Here is a 19,742-nt window from a genome sequence, read left to right on the forward strand (position 1 = left end):
TGTTCCTCCAAGTTGATAGTAATCCACCTTTTAGTATTTTCCAAGGTAACTCTTAAGATCTTTGAGTTGGGAAGGAATGTGAGTGTCACCAGGACAGCCTCTGGGAATCCCTGCTGCAGTATCTCCTACCAGTGTTCTCTCGGCCCCAGGAGGAGCGTCTCTGGAGAGAAAAAGTATAAACCAAAAGGCATAAAGAAAATTCACTTATAATCTCATCTCCCAAAAGTGACTATGCAGCTATATTTACATACTAAGATATTATATTATTGTTAATAGCAGCTTGATTGAGATAGAATTCGCATGCCAAACAGTTCATCTGTGGCAAGTATACAATTCAGTGGGTTTGTGCACATTCTCAGAGATGTGCAACCGTCACCACACTCAGCTTTAGAACATTTTTGTCACCTCCCTAAAAGCCCTGTGCTTTTTAGTAGTACTCCACTTCCCTCTACCTGATGTACCCACTCATCTATTTTTGTCTCTATACATTTGCACATTCTAGACTCTTCATATAAATAGACTTATACAAGATATAGTCTTTTGCGGTGGCCTCTTTCCTTTAGCATAATGTTTTTAGGGGTCGTGCATGTTGTGGCATCAGTACTTCATTCCTTTTATTGCTGAATAATATTCTGTTGTATGGATAAACTACATTTTATTTATCCCTTCCTCAGTTGATGAGCATTTGGGTGGTTTCCACTCAAGGCTTTATCAACAATGTACAAGTTTTTGTATGGACATACATGTACAGTCCTCTTGAGTATTTACCCAGGAGTGGAACTGCTGAGTCCTGTGAAAACTCCATGTTTACCGTTGGGAGGAACTGCCAAAGCGTTTCCCAAGTGGTGGCACCATTTTACATGCCCACCAGCAGTATGTGGCTTCAGTTTCTCCACATCCTGGGCAATAGTCCTTATTATCTCTTCTTGGTTATAGCCATCCTAGTGAGTATGAAGTGTAACTCGTTTTGATTTGCATTTCTTTGATGGCTAGTGATGCTGAGTCTATTTTCATGTCCTTGTTGGTTGCCTGTATATCTTCTTTGGAGAAATGTCTCTTCAGATCCTTTGCCTATTTTTTATTAGGGTATTTGCATTTTTATATGAAGTAAACAGTGCTTTATATGTTCTGAATACAAGTCCCTTATTAGATAAGTGATTTTCAAATATTTTCCTTCACTCTCTGTGTTGCCCTTTTACTTTCTTAATTGTGTCCCTTATAGGACAAAAAATTTTTTAATTTAGATGTAGCCTAAATTATTTATTTTTTCCTTTGATTGCTTATGCTTTTAGTGTCATATCTAAGAAACCATTGCCTAATCCAAGATTTACTTCTGTGTTTTCTTCTGTTTTGTGGCTTAGGATTTTATGTTTAGATGTCTGATTCACTTTGAGTTAATTTTTGCAAATGGTGTGAGGAAGGGATGTAATTTTATTCTTTCGCACATAGATTTCCAGTGTTCACAGCATCATTTGTTAAAAAGACTATTCTGTCTCCCACTGAATAATTTTGGACCGTTCTCAAAAATCAGTCGATCATAACTTCATGGGTTTATTCCTGGGCTCTCAATTTTATTCCATTGATCTATATGTCTAGTCTTATGCCTATACCACATTGTCCTGATTCCTATAGCTTTGCAGTAAATTTTGAAATTGGGAAGTGTGACTCTTCTAACTTTGCTCTACTTTTTCAAGATTGTTTTAGTTATTGTAGGTCTCTTGAATTACCATACAAATTTTAGGATCAGTTTGTGAATTTCTGCAAAGAAGCCAGGTGGAATTTTGATGGGGATTACATTAAATCTGTAGGTCAATTTGAGGAGTATTGCCATCTTAACAATACTAAGTTTTCTGATCCATGAACATGCATTTCCACTTATAAGATACTATATTTAATATTTTTAGTTCTTTTATAAGATACTATATTTATATATATACTGTAATTTTATATATATTATTTTTAATATTTAATATTTTATATATTTTATAAGATACTATTTTTTAATATTTTATACTATATTATATAATATAGATACTATATTTTCACTTATACTATATTTTTAAAAAGAAATTGCCTCTTATTATACATTTAAAAATTCTTTTCTTAAAAAAAATTCTTTTCTTTGTTGTATTATAATTCTAATACAGGCTTATCATAACTAAGGTCAAATAATAGAAAAGTTAAAAAAAATGTTAACGCTCCCCTCTCCACCAAATTCTATTCACTCATTCATTCATTCATTCATTCATTCAGATAATTAATTCACTCAGCATATATGTATGCATACTTTCTAGGTTCCTGGCACTGCTCTAGACAATAGGAATACAGTGGCAAATGACAAAATCCTTGATTTAATGGAAGTCACGTCCTTGGAATAGGGTGGCCAGGAGATGGAAACCACATAAGTAGATGTGTATTATGTTGGATAGTTATGTGTTATTGAGAAAGTGTAATCAGTGAAGCAGCGAAGGTGAGATTGACTTTATATGGAGTGGTCAGGGAGGGCCTCTCTGTAGGAAGGGAGGGAGTGAAGTGAGCAAGCCATGTGTCTGTGTAAGGGAGGAGCTGGGGTCCAGTGAGGGTCAGATAGGTGATGTGGTTACAGGCTTTTGGAAGGACTTTGGCTTTGCCATTGGAGAGTTTTGAGCGAAGGAGTGAAATGATGGGACTGATATTTTAAAAGATTGCTGTTGCACCGAGAATATATCTTGACATAGGAAACAAAGAACAGAGAGCTAGCTAGAAGGCTATTGTAATAGACTCTCCAAGAGAAGTGTAATGATGACTTGAACTAGGTTGGTGTCAAGGGAGGTGGTGAGAAATGATGGGACTCTGAACATGCTGACAGTGAAGCCAACAGGAGTTGCCCGGAGACTCGATCTAGGGTTCAAAAGAAGTTGGATACAGGTTCACTGTCCTCGTCTCCTTGGGTCACTGTCAGGACTACCAGAGACCAGGTGGTTTAAACAGCAAACATTTAGTTCTCACAGTTCTGGAGGCTGGAGAGTCTGAGATCAAGACACCAGCAGATTGGTGTGTGGTGAGAACTACTTCCTGGTCCAGAGACAGCCAGAGGGTTAAGAGAGGTCCCTGGGGTCTCTTTGACAAGGACACAAATCTCAGGAGGGCTCCACCCTGATGACCTAATCACCTCCCAGAGGCCCTACCTCCCAAGTACATCACATTGGGGGTTAGGTTTCCACATAGGAATTTGGGGGGAACACAAACAATCTATAGCAGTTATCATGTTTGAAGAGTAAACTTCTGTCCCACAACACTATTCTATTTTAATGTGTTGTTTTTTTCTTCAGTTCATTTCTTAATCTTAATTTTCTAGATGAACCTTGAGCTTTCAAGATAGCTCAGAGCCATTTGTTTTCTGTACTTTTTCTCTTAGACTGGTCAGAGTTCTTAATACCCCTGAGGACAATACTGCCCTAAGCCCAGTCACATGCCCTACAAGCTGGAATCTTTTTTTTTTCCCCCCAGAAACTTCCTAACAATTTCCTCATGGAGAGTACATCACTCTTAAGTTTTCTTACAAGTCTTATATGGCCAGTGAATGGACACCCCTACTGGCTCCCTTTGCAGCCCTGTGTATTTAAATAGGCACTTCCCTTTTCCTACTCCCAAAAGGCTCTGTCAGCAGTGTCTCCAGCTTCAGTTATTTCCTTACTCCTTGTGGGCATATCTGACAAGTAGCCTCCTGTTCTGTCTCGGTGCAAATATCCTATCTAAATTTTATAATTACCTTACAATTATTCCTATCCCGGCCAGGCATGATCCACGAGAATTTAGGACTGGATATTTTTCTTTTTCTTTTTTTTTTTTTTAAGATTTTATTTATTTATTTATTCATGAAAGACACACACAGAGAGAGAAGCAGGGACATAAGCAGAGGGAGAAGCAGGCTCCATGCAGGAAGCCCGATGTGGGACTCGATCCCAGGACACTGGGATCATGCCCTGAGCTAAAGGCAGACTCTCAACCACTGAGCCACCCAGGGGTCCCTAGGACTGGATATTTTTCCACCACAGGCTGGATCTGACAACACGGGTTTTTTTAAATAAATTCTGAAATAATACCTTTTGTCCCACAGAACCAGAGAAGCCTAAACAAAATGTCAAACGCATGCTGTGTTTCCCCATGCCTGCCTCCTACGCTGGGAGCAGGAGGAGGCCTGGAGGAAATAATGAAGCCCAGCACTGTGGTACCCGGTGTCTTTCTTATAATCAACTTTACCCCCTGACCACTCTTCAAGGTCTTGTTTCTTTTTTCCAGTCCAGAGAGTGTTATCAGAAGATCTTAGAAATAAGCCCCAAGCTGCAAACCCAGGTGAAAGGTGAGGCTGTTCCTGCTGGTGTCCTTCATTTGAATCCCACTTTCACTTTGCACTCTGGCTCCACGGCGCCTCGCGTGCCTTCTCTGCACTTGGCCTCAAAGCCACATCAAACCCTCTCTGTTAGCAGGTGGCCCGCTCCTCTGTCCTCTCTGTTCTCCCACTCAGACCTTTGCCTTCCTCCTTTTTACACCCTTGTCCCTTAGAGCCTTCTAGGCAGAGCAAACTGCTGTCCTTGAACCCCAGAGGTGGTTTAAAATTCTGGATCTAGACTGAACACCCTTCCTCAAATTTTCCCTGCTAAGGCCAGGTTTGAATGATTTTAATGCTTCATGCCTCTTGACCTCCCATCCTCAGAGGAGGTTACTCTGTGTGTTGATGTTGACTGTGAGGGTTTTGTTTGTTTCTCTTCTCTTCTTTCTTGATTTATAGATTCTCTGAATCAAGTCAATCTCCAGGAAAAAGCAGACCTTCAAGAGAAGGAAGCCCAACGATTGCTGGATTCGGGAAAGCATGCAGCTGTGACAGTCAAGAATCTCCTGGAAACTCTTTGCAAGCCTGACCAGAACCCCTTGTTCTATGCAGGGGGGATTGAAATCCTGACTGAGATGATGAAGGATTGTAAGCCTGGGATGCGTATGGCCTGGCCTTGTGAATATAGTCAGTGTATAGTCAGTGTGACCTCTCTACTAGAGGTAGAGGTCAGCCCAGATGAGGCAAAGAATCCCTATGTCCCTTCCTTCCACAAATAGTGAAGATCTACTGTACTGTCAGGATGAAACAGGACACGTAAGATACATACCCCCACCCCAGCTAGAGCACACATGCACTCAGCACATATGCAGTAGACACCCCAAACACAATACAACACAAATAATACACACATACACACACACCACATATATATACCCCACATATACACACACCATACATGATCATCTCTCCCACATGCCCCACACATTGTACACATACCTGCACACCTTTTGGGTTTCCATGCGTACCCCATGTATGCCCCAAATGCCATATACCACCCTCACAAATCTGCCCCCAACCATAGGGGGGTGGAAGACAGACTTTTGTACGATAAACTATAAAGTTCACTCCAGTTACATTTAATGGCTTTTTAGAGCCTGTAAGTAGTTTCAGAGCAAACATCAGCTCCCCTGCTAGTGAGAGCCGTTACTGTTCTCTCTTACCGGTTCTTGTAAATATTGCTATCAGGGCTTAAACCGCTTTTTTACTCAGTGACAGGATGCTGTTTGTACAAAGAGATGGGCTCTCTGACCTCCCTTCAGTGCACAATGAAGGGCACTCAGATATCCCCTTCAGTTGTTTCTTGGAGATTATAGGTTCCTCTCCAGAGCCTAGAAACAGCTTCAAAATAAATATTTAAGAACAGATGGATATGCTAGTTCTTCCCAGAAGTTAAGCAGCTCCTGGAGACTCTCTGAAGATTACAAAACAATGAGTTGTCATATAACCCGCAAGGCCCCCCCAGGCTCAGCTTCCCTTCTCTAGACAGGATGTTCCTCTCTTGGGGGCAATAAGTGGCCCGTGACAGCTGCAGGTTTCAGAACGTGGAGGTATTTGTTTCTGCCCAATCTGTTAATTCGGTGACCTTGACATTCCATATTGGGTTTCTCACCATCAGCTGGCTCTGTTAATGGCTAGACAGCAACCAGACTGTTCAGGACTCTGATGCAGGTTTTTATGATTTCTTCCCAGGCACAGAACAGACTTTATTCAGAACACACAACGGATTCAGTATCATCAGTGAGAATGAGGTCGTAAGAAGGTAGGGTGTATGTAGAGAGAGCCAACAGTAAAGCAAGGAGGGATGACCAATTTCTCATGACATCCCTGATGACATGGGCAGTGGCTTCCCTGGGTGGGCCTGGCCGGGTGCAGGGCCGTGCACCCCAGGTAGTCTGAGTGAGGCCACAGGTAGCAACCGCAGAGAGAAAAGGTCAGCGGTGCTTCCAGGGCTCCTCCAGGCCCTGCAGAGTCAGAGGAGTGACCATGTGTTCTGCTTTCCCACAGTTTTGGTGAGATTGCCATTTGTTCTTAGAATTTGCTGATAACAGCAATAAATGAGATCAACTGGGTCCTGGCTGATCCCAGGATTTCTGATTTTATATGAAGAGAGACCCATATGGAAGGAAAGGAGGTGGTTTGCTACATTTGTTTTTATTTTATTTTTGTATTTCAGTTGTTTGAGTGCAGCTCCTCAGGTTAGAAGGACAGTGACACGGGCCGGGGTCACCAGGAGCCCAGGAGCTGAGGCTGCTGGCCTGCCACAGTTCATTGATCACCGCTTGGCTGTGGCCCAGAACCCCGGCTCAGCAGCCCAGTCTGTGCAGCCCCAACTCCTCGGCCTGTCCCTGTCCCTGTCCCGGGGGTCCCAGTCCAGTGCTGGCCAGCCCACCGTCCTGATGACCTGCAGCTCTGCGTTATAACATTACTTTCTTCAACCAGCATTTGAGGAACTAAAGCCAACCAAACAGAAGATCAAGACTGCTTCCCAGTGTTACTGTTGCTGTCCTTTGTTCTAGGTGCTTTTCCGCGACAGGAAAAGATGTGGTGGGAGAGACGGTGTGTGTGTCTGTCCTCAGGCTCTGGCAGGCGGTGTGCAGCGGGAACGGTGAGCCTGGGTCATCCCTGTTGGTCCTTGTTAACATGCTCTCTGTTGATGCGGCACTCGGGGCCCAGGTGTGACTGTTTCCCCTCAGGCCAGGCCCGAGGGAGCCAGACCTTCCCCTGCCAGCCCTGCAGTCCTCTATCTGCCACCCCTGCAGCCACCTTGATGGTGGACAGAGTTGCCGGCAGCATAACGGGCGCTCTCACCACCTGGTGCTCTACAGACCCGTGACTTCTGCTCGCACCTCGGCAGTGCAGTGGACGGACCTGTTCCTTTCCTGTCCACCTAAAATACTGTTGCTTTTTGCTGACCAAAGTACCCCCAGCATTGCGAGATTTGCCCTGGTCCCTGATAGTATGACACCGATCAGTGTAATACTAGGCCAGCGGACGCTATAGGACTTTTATCCACCTTGTTAACACATTTATCTTCTTACCTCTTGGCATTTTTGGGGTTCGCTACATTTTTGCACAATCTCTCTTACCCCTTTTGTAAAGCAGTGAATGTAAATGAAAATTGTATTTCCTTCATTTTTATTTTTATTTTTATTTTTATTTTTTTTTTAAAGATTTTATTTATTTATTTATGATAGTCACAGAGAGAGAGAGAGAGAGAGAGAGAGAGGCAGAGACACAGGCAGAGGGAGAAGCAGGCTCCATGCACCGGGAGCCTGACGTGGGATTCGATCCCGCGTCTCCAGGATCGCGCCCTGGGCCAAAGGCAGGCGCCAAACCGCTGCGCCACCCAGGGATCCCTCCTTCATTTTTAAAAAAATTATTTTATTATTTTTTATTTTTTAAAATTTATTTTATTTAAATTCAATTTGCCAACCTATAGTGTAACACCTAGTGCTCTACCTCATTTTTAAAAAGGCGTGTTAAAAAAAAATAAAAATAAAAAAATAAAAAGCCGTGTTTTCATAGGGAATAACCCGAGCTTGGATTGCAGACACTGAGCATGGGAATGATGCCGTTTGGGTCTCCTCACAGGGCTCCTGTGGGAAACCAGCTACAGAGCTTGTGGGGGGCAATTTGTAAATTCCCAGGCTGAGTATGAGCTAATACAGTAGAGTGAAGGAGTCACCCTAAGTTGTAGAGGACTAGCAAAGCAGGGGGACCCCTTGTGAAGGGAATTATGCCTGGACGAGTACCATCACCAAGGTGCCCTGCTGCTCCGTGGGTTTCTACACTGGCCCGGGGGGTGGTCTCGCACATCCCCCACACCAGGGTGAGGGAAGCAGGGCTTGGTGACCCTGTTTTACTCAGGGTGAACCAGACACAGCCCTCCCTCCCTCAAGCCCCGATTTCCTCAGCCTGCGCCGACCTCAGTTTCTGTAAACTTTGGGGTCACGTTTTTCTTTAACAGCAGAATAAACATGGTTTGTTTGTAGAGCCTGTGACGCACCTGCTCTGGAAGATCCATGAAATCTGTGTATATCCAACTCAGTAAATACAAACACGTTTTTCAAAATGACGAGGGGATGGATGCTTATAAAGTTACAGATGCAGGGCAGCCCTGGTGGCTCAGCAGTTTAGGGCTGCCTTCAGCCCAGGGTGTGATCCTGGAGTCCCGGGATCGAGTCCCACGTCGGGCTCCCTGCATGGAGCCTGCTTCTCCCTCTGCCTGTGTCTCTGCCTCTCTTTCTCTCAATCTCTCTCTCTCTCTCATAAATAAATAAAATCTTAAAAAAAAAAAAGTTACAGATGCAGAACTACATCCATGATATGCTGTTAAGTAGGAGAGAGAGGCCAATGAGAGGGCAGAGTGGATCGTACTTTTTTTTTTTTTTAAGATTTTATTTGTTAGAGAGAGAGAGAGACAGATCACGAGCATGAACAGAGGGAGAGGGAGAAACAGACTCCCTGCTGAGCAGAGAGCCTGATGTGGGGCTGGATCCGAGGACCCTGAGATCATGATCGAGCCCAAGGCAGACGCTTAACCTCCTTAGCCACCCAGGGACCCAGGTGGATCATATTTTTAACATTATTCACAGGAGAGGCATGGATAGCTCCTTTAAGGAATGAGCTTACCTGGAGGGGCCACGAGAGGAGGGGACGTTCACTGTCAGCTTTATGCTGCTGTACTATTTGGATTGTTTACAACGAGCTCCTTTTCCAACAAAGAAGAAAACCTATTGGCTATACCAACTCTGCTCTCTTTCATGGCTGAGCCTCCTGCCCCAGCCCATCCCTCTGCATCCTCTCAAACACATTTGGGCACCTGGTTAGTCAATCAACCAGGTGAGAGCGAACAGAGCTGGTGCCACTACCTTGGAAGTAGCCTACATCTAGGAAGGGGGGATGCTCCATTAGTGCATGTTCTCACGTGATTTCTAGTTTTCTAGAAAGAACTCAAGTGGTTGCTCTGGCCAGTGTATGAAAATAGATGATCCACAAGTGTCCACAGTTCAGCTGATTTCGGTCCCTTCACAATCCCACACACCTTTGACAAAGCTGATGCCACTTGGTCCCCATGTGTGCCAGCCCCTGTTCCCAGCGCCATCCTCCACTCACTCACTGAACCCTGCTCATCACGTGGCTACATGAGCCGCCTTCCCCATTTCACTCAGAAGGAAGCCAGGAGTTCAAGACTCAGCTGCGACCATCCACCCGGTCGGTCGTCAGGACCCAGCAACCTGCTCCTAGAGCTCATGCTCAGACACTTTCTTACTCTGCCTCTCAAACAAGGGGAGAAGAGTCGGATTTCCCATAGGGCTCGTGGGAGACAAGAGGTTTAGCCACTGTTGCGTGCTCAAGGTACTCATCCCCTGTCTTGCAGAGGAGAACCAGCGCCTGCTGCTCCTGTGTCCCAACCTGGGCAGGCTGCTGCCCTCCTTGCTGGCCACCAGGCTGCTGACCGTCCGCCAGCAGAGCTTTGCCCTGCTGCTGCAGCTCACCCAGACGGACTATGGACGGAGCCTGGTCATCAGCCACCTTGACCTGACCCGGTAGGACTCTGCTGGTGGGATCTTCCCCAGGGCTTCTTGGAGCACCCCCTGCTAAGTTAAGATTTGCCCATACCCCTTCCCACACCTCGGACAGGAGACCTTGGACAGGAGAGGCGCTGTCAGGCTTTATAAAGGGTCAAAACCAGAAAGAGCCTTTGGAAGGAGGAGCACTCCTTCTGGAGGACCTCTGGGATGAACTCCTGGCTGAACTTGATACCTGAGGGCAGTTTCACTTCTCTGACCTGTTTCCACCTCACAGATACTACAGATGGTGTAAATGGCAGCCCTACCAAAACCAGATTGGGAATCCTGCTTCAAAATAGGTCATTTGCTCCTGCTTCTTTAGCCTCTGTGCTGGCTCTACCCTCTTTCTGCTCAAAGTTTTCTTCTTTCCTTCCTGGTTGAGGTGACACTCCCTGCTTTAGCATATTCGTAAAGCCCCTCTGGAGCCAGGCAGAGTACAAATAAATAAAACACATCTGGGATGCTCTTGCATGTAGGTCTTTCCGAGGCTTACAGCCAAGGAAACAGAACATGCCTTTTCTTCTGAATAGACTTTATGAAAAATTTACCAAACCCCAGTGATTCCTTCCAGTGCTTTTTCAGGTGAAACATTATTAGTTTCCATATGTGAAAATACCAGTTTTTATATCAAAAGAGCTGCCTGTTGGCAGTTTCGGTGGTTCAACGCAGTAAAAGTAGTAGCAGTGATCACAGCTTGCTTTATACGTGTTTCATACACAACCTAAAAACAGAAGTTGGCTTCTGATTCTTCCACCATTACCTCACTTTATCTCCTCCCAGCCTGCGAAGAGGCAAGATAAGTGTTATGACCCCATTTCACAGATGGGGCAGGAGAAGCTGCCGCACTTAACCAGAGCATCTCACCCCACTGTCCCCCAGGCCCTGAAGGCCAGCTCCTGCTTCTGTTCCCAGTAAGAAAAGCGGCCAAATCTGAGATCCTGTTAGATCTTTCCTGACCAAGCAGAGGCCTCCGGTACCCATCCCACATCGGGTGGGGGGGGGGGGGGGTTGTCCATCATGCTCAGGATGGGGTGTCTGCTGTGGCCCTCACATTCTCAGCCCTGCCACGGCCCCTGTGGCTCACAAACAGAGGCTTGGCAACCCCCCGAAGCTCAGCCCCCATAAGCAGATGGGTTGTTAGAGTTAAATCCTCAAAAGCACATTTCACATTTCAGATGACTGCCATCACTTCCTCGATGCCTTCCTTGTGGTTTTTCACTTGGTTTTGGTCTCTCTGAGTAAATGTAGCTATATCTGTCCTCAGCTTCCTCCACCCCCCACCCCCCACCCCCCACCCCCAATCCTGACTGTCTTTGAATTGCTTGAGCTTTAATTTGAATTTTTCCAGTGTGTTGGAGAGTGGCATTTATGAGCATCGCATGCAGCCCCACCTCTTGTCTCCAGACTGTCAGAGACACCTCAGCTGATTCCCTTCATGCCCACTGTTCTCATTAATGTCCATCTCAGCTTAAACCAGAAAGAGGTAGAATGTGTTCTCTGAAGTGAAGGGAGATGGTTTGGACAAGAGAGGCACACGTGTCACATGCCTCTTAAAATGCTTTTCCCCTTGTGAGAAGTCGAAGGGACAAATGTGTACTGACAGGAACCGAGCGACAGTCAGTATCACTTTGTGGAAAGTGCTGGGTTTTTTGATTCAAGCAGTCATGAGCCCAAATCCTCTGCTTGCTTCCTATGTACATGGCTCAGGAAAGCTGCTCAACGTTGACGAGCTCCGGTGTCTCATCTGTATCACAGAAGCTTAGGAGAAGTGATACGTGTGTGCCAATTACATGTTTTCTGTTGGATTTTACAGAACACTTGATCAGGAAGAGCTGGTCTTGCTTGTCTCACATAACTTTAAAAAAGACTACAGTTGACCACAGCTAGTTCAGTGGCTTAAAGATATCGGGGTCAAGGTCTCTATCCCTCTCTTGATCATCCCCTCATGGTCTCACAAGGCTGCTGCAGCTCCATGTATCACCTCCCTCTTTCAGACATCAGCTGGATCTGTCCCTCTTATCAAGAGAAGCTACTGCTTATTTCTGTTTGGTCAAGATTGTGTCACATGCCACCCCTGGTGAGGAAAGTGGTTCCAGCTTCTGTTGTAGAGGCAGGTGGGATAAAAGGGGGCTGGCCGTGTGTCTGTGGGATTGGCCAGCAAACAGTGTCTGACACGTGGTGTCAACTCAGTAACTTTTATAATCGTTTTCATTTTCTATCTTCAGGGTCTATTGCTCAGAGTTCTAAACTGAGGTGGAAGTTCATTTGTTGGGTCACTAGAGCATTTCCTGACCTGTGGTCCATCTACAGGGACAGCTGTTTTTCAGCAGAGCAGAAAATTTGCCATCGAGAAAGGAGACAAGAGGGAGTAGAAAGGGACACCCTGTCCCTCTTTGGGTAATAACTCCGGTTAGAATGTGTGCTTTTCCACATGGAGAGGAAGCTTTGTTGTTCATGTCTCCTAAGACAAAAATCAAGATGATCTAAGACTGCCAGCTCCTCTTCTGTACATTTCTGGTTCATTAGCATTCATCTTCAAGAAAACAGATTGAATTGGTAAAGGAAGAATCTGAAGTAATAGCAAAATACATGATTTCTGGTGACAGGGACAGTAGAACACACCTCTAAGGAACTGGGGGTTTGCAGAAGCTTGGAGTTACCCAGGACCACAGAAACTGTCCAGCTCTGCCCCCGACCCAGTGCCCATGTCCCCTTGGGGGTACCCCACTATGGCCTGGGCACAATGCCCTCCAGGGAAGATTCCAGCATTATCATTTTTCTACGTTTGATTACAATAGGCACTATAACAGCTAAGACTGTGACCCTATTCCCAGCCAGTGAAAGGATGCAGGTCTCACCTCCCAGGGCAGCTCATCCTGTCCTGGGCAAGTTCTGATTGATAGAAAGTTATATCTTTACACCAGACACGAATTGTATGCCCCATTCTATGCTTCCTATGTGGAGGCTTTGGTTCAGTCTCTTGAAGGCCTCCGGAATACATCAGAGCTCGCACTTTCCCATGCTAGCAGCATCTGAAGATGCTCATCTTTTCCAGGTTAAGCATCCAGGTTTCCTGGACCATTCTTCAGATGATTTGACCTCCAGACCCCTCCCAGAACAAGCTGCCAAATAAATCTAGTAGCATAGATGTGAGTGACTGGAGTCCGCTCCTAAACTGCCAATCTGATGGTCCCTTCCCTGCCTCTGTTGTTAGCTGCCCAGTGGCATTGGGTCCTGTGGATCGCTGCCACTCTTCATGAAACTCCACAGTGTGGCTGTCAGGACACTGACCCTTCTGGACCTCCTCCTACCCCAGGCCCTTCCTTCTTGGCTTCCTTTGCAAACTCCCCTTATGCTGTCACTCTTCCAAGTCCAGGATCCTACTCCTGACCATCTTCTCATCCATGGTTTTAATGATCATGTGGAAGTCCCTCTCTTGAGTGGTAGAAGAAAACCTCCCCTGCTATTGGACGTGTCCATCTCAACGTCACAAGCATCACTAACTTAAACCGCAGGTGGTTCTTCAAACCAGACCCTTTGCCTGAACTTCCTGCCTTCGTGGGTAGTACTTCCATCCCTCGAGTTGCATACGCCAGAATCCTGAGGGCTCCTCTGGGTGGGCCCCTACATCTGTAGGAAGAGGGTATATTGTCACTTCTCCCTTCTTAGGTTCTGGATCCCCTTCCTTATGGCTCTCCTCAGGCATCTGTGACCACCCCTTCCAGGCCTCCACGGGGCCTCTCTCTTCCCAACTGTGTGTGTCTCACTCCACCCCTGCCTCAGCGAGTCACTCCATCTTTATTGTCTGGACCATCCCAGTTCTTCCCCAGTTGGATTCCCTGCCTCTTGTACTTCCTACTTCAATGTAGCCTCCACTGTCCCACCAAAGGGATTTGTCTACCATCTACATCCTTTCTGTGATTTTCCTACTTCAAACTCCAAAATGACTCTCTACTGCCTATAGCATTAATTCTCCAACACTGAGAAATCCAGGGCCTAGGAATTACCTGGTGAGGTCACTAAAATGCAGCCTCTGCCAGAAACTGGGGCACCCTAGAAGCTGCTTCCCCCTACATACACCAACACACTTGGGAAAACATAGGCATGTGGGGTGAAGTACAATTTTCCAGCAGGCCATAGAAGGTCTAGCACCCTCCCCTTGCTGCACACTGTCCTCTCCTCAAGCCCTGAGCTCTAAGGAACTGCTAGCCGTCCCCAAGTGTGCCCCAGCTATTTTATGCCTCCTCATCTTTGTGAATGCTGTGTACTCTGTTTGAGGGGCTCTGCTCCTGCCCCCATGTTGCCCGACACAGGCCTGCAAGCTCCTTGGAGCTGAGGGAGACATTGTCCTGTTTCATTGCTGTGGCCCCAGAATCCACCACGTTGCCTGGCACTTAGTAAATACTGTTGCTTGAATGAACAAACAAAAGTGAACACTCTACTTTCAAGTGACAGCTAACGTGTCATCCACTTTTTAAAGCCTTCTTTATCTCCGTCCTCCCATACCTGACGCCAGGTAGACATTGTGCACACTTGACATGCATCCATTTCTAACATACCACCTAACACGTGTGTCACTGTAGGGGACCAGGAGCCTAGACTGCACCCCTGTACCAAGCACAGCACTCAGCACACTGTAGGTGCTTGGTACAGGTTGGCTGGACAGACAAGTGATGCCAGTCAGTCTGTTAAGGTAGCCTAAGATTGCATTAGCTTTCTTGGGCAACTGTTTGCTCATACTAGGTCTGCAATTGGCTGAAAACCCTTAAATCTTTTCCATAGGAAAGGTATAAACTAGGTCTCCCAATTTTATTGTTTATATAGAACTTCCAGCTGTAAGTGGAGGACTTTGAATTTAACCCTATTAAATTTCATCTGACATATTCGGCAGCCTGTCAAAATCTTGTTAAAACCTTATTCCATCCTCCCCTCATTAGAGGGCCCTCCCTCCCACTATAGTCATCAGCAGATTAGTAAGCATGCCACTTAGATGTCACTTATGTGATTGAACTTGGCTGAGCCAGAGTCACATGGCAGAGGCACTAGAGATTCCTTCCTACTTGACATCTGATAGTCAATGAACTTTGGTTAAAACTGTTCAACCCTCTGGGAATTAACATTGAGTGGCAGAGTCATTCCCACAGGAGGTTGTCTCTGTCTCTGGGGTGGGCAGGGAGCTGGGCTTCCTAGGAGGACAGAGCAAGGCCACCCTTTCAGCTTCTTTGACCCAGACGCAGATTCTTTCCTGGTGTCTTTGCAAGGTCTCTTTGTCGGGGATGCTGTCAGCTGGAGGACAGCCCACTCTGAGGTTGTTGTGGATTTTTGCAGATTGTTGGAAGCCCTGGTGTCATTTCTTGATTTCTCAGATAAGGAGGCCAACTCAGCTATGGCACTGCTCACAGACTTGGCTCTGGATGAAAGGTAATTTTTATTTCCAGAAATTGACATTTCTTCTTCAACCTTGGTTAAACTGTCTGATCTTTAAAAATGTGCAGTATGCAGGGAGGCTTGGCCAACAGAGCATCACAAGATTCAGAGTAGGAGGGCTGACACCTTCCAAGCAGGGGGCTGAAATTGGCCACTCCAGTCCCTCTGTGTGTATGCAGGGGGACCCAGTCCTTGATGGGTTTGGAAGCAGCAGCAGACTTAAAACAGTACTTCACACAGTTGAACAAGCCTCCTGTATATTGGAGAAGCTTCTTTCCCTTAATCAGTGCCTAATGGGACTGCCTAGCAAATATGTATTGAATGAATGTGAGAGAGAGAAGGCACAATAGAAGGTAGCCTCCTCTTGGGTTACCAGTGGCATCGTGGGTAAGCTTCCCTTATCTCCACTTAGCTGCTGCAGAAGACAGCAAAGGTCTTAGATTTTCATAATTCTTGAGTTGTTTTAAGTGCATCTGTTGTCTGTTTTTTAAATTTCCTCACGAACTTTAGGGTATCTTGCTTAGAAACGGTCATATAATGAGAAAGAGCTGTTTGTGCCCGTAGGCCATTGGCATGGGCTGGGAACAGGTAAGAGCCACTCTTGTACGTGCAGATGTGTATGCATCTGGGCCTTCCTCATGACTGTGTTCAGTAAACTTGCTTGCACCATGTTTCCTGTTTGCACGGCACACAACACACAGGCTTGGAGCAAGGGGAGGGCAGGGGTGGTGGTAAGTCCACTTGGCAGAAATCTAGGGCTTCTGCAACTTCTGCATTGAGAAAGCTGCCATCTGAGATCTGTTGTTTAACATCAAAGGCAATTCTCTAGATTTAGAAAAATTAAAGCCACTCGAATACCCAGTGACATTTTTTTTGGTTGAGAATAAATCATCCATGCATGCTGCAAATCACATGGGCCCAGAGTTTGTGACAGTCTGCTCCATTATCCAAGACACTGTATCTATGTTATAGTTTGTACGGTGTAGAAATAAATCACGGGGATGTTTTCTCAACAGATTCCGAGTCTGGTTCCAGGCCAACCTTCCAGGTGTGCTCCCAGTGCTCACAGGTGTTCTGGTGAGCAAGCCCCTTGTTTTGATCACCTGTGACAGGCATTCTCAGGCTCGTGAGCAGAGCCATTTAAACACAGTTTACACTCCAGAGCTCCTGTCGTCTCTCAGGTTGATTAATCGTTTACTCACAGCTGGAATCTACACAGTTCTCAGTTATTAAAACAACTGCAGTTGGGACAGGTGGAGATGGCATATAGAGGGGGCCAGGTACAGGGAGACAAAGGCAGAAGTGGACTGCATCTTAGGTGAAGGTGGAGACAAGGGGTCAGTCCCCATCTGTCCCCTTCTGGCCCTAAGCCTCATCATAAGGACTGCAGGCAGCTCTGTCCCCTCAATGGCAGTCATTCCCATCAGGAAGGCAAGTGGTAATTTGAGCTGATGAAGCAGAAAATAGCAGGATAGGCTTCTCCTAGGAGACCATGTTGGGATGGGGACCTGTCCCCAGGGAGCCATAGAGGTCTCAGGGGACCTGGGTGCATATCCACACATGTGGAAATGGGAGCTCTGAGAAGGGACAAGACTTGCCCAAGTTCTCCCAGCTGCTTGGAAGCCCTAGGCCCCCCTATTCCAGACTAAAGTGCTTTGGGGTTTGCCCCTCTGTGTACCTCCATCCTGGTGCCAGTGTGGGCCCGTGGATGCCCCTGGTTTTGACATTACACTCTCGGGTTCCCAAGGATTCTCGTGAGTGAGGGACGCCTCTAGAGATGGCTCTAGCATCGTTTGCCTGCTCTCTACAGACTTTCTTTCTTTTGACTCACTTTCAGGAGAGAGATCCCATGGTAACCAGCCCCTCCGCGCTCTGCCGGTGCATTGCCCTCATGGGGAACCTCAGTGCTGAGGCTGCCGTCCGGAGACAGATGCTTGCTTCTGAAGAGTTCAGGGAGGCCTGCTTGGGCCTCATGGTATTGTAACTTCTCTAGTCAGAATTATTTTTTCCCTGCTTTGGGAGCATTGGCTTCCTGTTGATTACCTGGATTTTCCACAAATCCTGTTTGAGGGTACAGGAGCCAGTGGTTTATCCCTTCTATAACCAGAGATGTTATGGGTGGCCAGCCTTACAGAGCCCTCTGGGTCAAGCCTTAGTCACACTGAAGAGGTTTGAAGGATTTTCTGGTGGAGCTGGCTTTATTCCCCATATCAGCAGCTCACTCAGTCTAAACACAGGACTGGGTTGAGCCAGAGTCACATTGCACGGGCACCGGACACTCCCTGCAATTCATGGAACTGGTCTCTGATCTTCCAAACTCACCTAGGTTCATGACATTGACAATTCAGGGAGTGTAAGTGATGCTGGGGCCATTGTCAAGGAGATGAAATGGCCATGAAAAGCTGCAGGGCAGAAAGGTCATTGATTGCTTTGTTCCTAAAGGCCAGATGTGAAGAGGACATGGACTTTTTCAGAGAAGTCATGTACACACTCCTAGGACTTGTGATGAACTTGTGTCTTCAGTCCCCCTTCGTCTATGAGGTACAACCTTCTTTCCTCCCTGCTGGGAGCCCTGGAACATCCCAAGCCCATGCCATTGCTAGAACTGCTCTCATTCCCACCAAGAGAGTAGCCTGGGGATTCAAACCCTGGCAGCAGGAATGGGGAATGCTGGACAGATGCTCTGTCACTTTGCTCCTCTGAGAGACAGATGAGTCAGTCAGGTGTTCATCCAGAAAATGGACTGCGTGTTCACAAGGTGCTAAGCACAGTGCTAGGTTCTGCTTTTACAAAGTCAAATAAAATGTGGTCTCTGCTCTCAAAGTATTGCCCTGTAGTTAGGGAAATGGCAGCGGGAAGAAGTAAGAGTCACACAAGAAGGGGTCGTGAGGGAAATATGGACAGAGCATGGCAGTGCTGAAGAGGAGCAGTTATGCTTGTTGAGAAGAAGCTCCATGGAGGATTCAGATTAACAGGCCATTCACACCTCCTCCTCCTCTCTCCCTGTCACAGCAGGTTTGGGCTGTGGAGGTGAGCAGGAAGTGCATGTTTCTACTGAACAGCCAAGATGGAGGGATCCTGACGGTAAGTGTCTCCTAGGGAAATCCAGAAAAGTGGCACCCTCACACAGTGTCCATCTGTGGACCCCCTAAAGTCCATGGACCTAAGTTAAGAATCCCTTTTCTGTGTAGTTTGCAACTTCACAACTTATACAATGTAATTTATCTGATTTGTCCTATTCCAAGATATCCTGGTACAAATTGGACAGGCCACAAGATTTTATTTAGAATCTCTTTTTCCATAGTCAAGAAAGCCAGGCCCATATTTTGAAGCCCATGTCCTGGAGGTTGTTTATGCATAATAGTTTTAGCCCCCTTAGAGATATATGCCCCCTTAGATAAGCCATCTCAGGGAGTGGCCATTCCCTGGCCATTCGTTTGGCTTTCTCGTTTCTGTTTCTGACATTTGGATAAGAAAACTGAGAAGAACCTGTGGTTAACACAGAACATCAGTATGATTCACCAGAACATTTGCTGCCATCCTAGAATGTATTCTTTACTCACATAAGTAATCACCCCAACTTTTCCAACTATGAGGTCAGGGCCCTGGCTGTTAGAGAAACAACTAGGGCATATCAAGCAGGCCTGGGAAGCCAGCCCTTCAAGAAACACAGACTGGACATGGGGTCCAGGATCATAACAAAAGTTCTGAGCAGATCCGATGAATCCTGTTTGGGGCTGGCTTGCCTACAACTTTCCCAAAGTGAATTCAGACATGATGGGATGGAGGTTTTTAATGTGAACTCCAGGAATGTGTGGTAGGTCTCCAGGTTCCCCAAAGCCCCTGAAATTGTATAGAGAATCTTGAGTGTATGTGCATTTTTGTAGGAGAGGCATCATGGCTTTCATCAGATCCTCAAAAAAAAGTCCATGCCCCCAAAAGTGTCACCACTGTTCTTGGGTGCTTGGGCTTTTCTGAACTGTTTAGACCAGAGTGCAGTCTACAGTAGTTCTGAGCTAACCCTTCACGTACTCTCCTGGCCGGATTTTCCCAGGATTCTGTACCACTGTCCAGGGCTGACCAGCTTATGGAGCAGAGCAGCAGCTTCACCAGGGGAAGGTGGTCCTTCGGTAGAGTGCTCCCCCCACTGCCTTGGGCCTAAAAAGAGATCCATGGGGTCAACTATAACAGCACCGTAGCACGTGCAGGGAGCAGCTGAGAGAAACAAAACTGATACAACTGATAATATGACAATACACACATGTATCCCTTCTCCATAGGAAACCTCATTAAAATCAGACTAAAAGCATTAGGGGAAAAAAAAAAGTTAGAAATCCACATCGAGAAAACAGACAGGCAGGAGGTCA

At 46.3% G+C, this 19,742-nt stretch overlaps 1 protein-coding gene across 5 annotated transcripts in view; it reads left to right on the forward strand.

The window, feature by feature from the left end:
* The window catches only part of TTC12 (tetratricopeptide repeat domain 12), a 45,360-nt gene that overhangs the window by 20,973 nt on the left and 4,645 nt on the right, over positions 1 to 19,742 (forward strand). For 4 of the 5 annotated variants that reach the window (XM_077893548.1, XM_077893552.1, XM_077893550.1 and 1 more), the window contains exons 9-18: positions 4,282 to 4,342; positions 4,772 to 4,960; positions 6,065 to 6,134; positions 6,892 to 6,980; positions 9,756 to 9,924; positions 15,277 to 15,369; positions 16,392 to 16,452; positions 17,213 to 17,350; positions 17,818 to 17,916; positions 18,388 to 18,459. In XM_077893548.1, the coding sequence (XP_077749674.1) occupies positions 4,282 to 4,342; positions 4,772 to 4,960; positions 6,065 to 6,134; positions 6,892 to 6,980; positions 9,756 to 9,924; positions 15,277 to 15,369; positions 16,392 to 16,452; positions 17,213 to 17,350; positions 17,818 to 17,916; positions 18,388 to 18,459 (1,041 nt within the window). The remainder of the gene's footprint in view (positions 1 to 4,281; positions 4,343 to 4,771; positions 4,961 to 6,064; positions 6,135 to 6,891; positions 6,981 to 9,755; positions 9,925 to 15,276; positions 15,370 to 16,391; positions 16,453 to 17,212; positions 17,351 to 17,817; positions 17,917 to 18,387; positions 18,460 to 19,742) is intronic. The other variant, XM_077893551.1, reaches the window with a different exon arrangement.

Source organism: Canis aureus, chromosome 3, assembly GCF_053574225.1.
Source record: "Canis aureus isolate CA01 chromosome 3, VMU_Caureus_v.1.0, whole genome shotgun sequence".
NCBI lineage: Eukaryota > Metazoa > Chordata > Mammalia > Carnivora > Canidae > Canis > Canis aureus.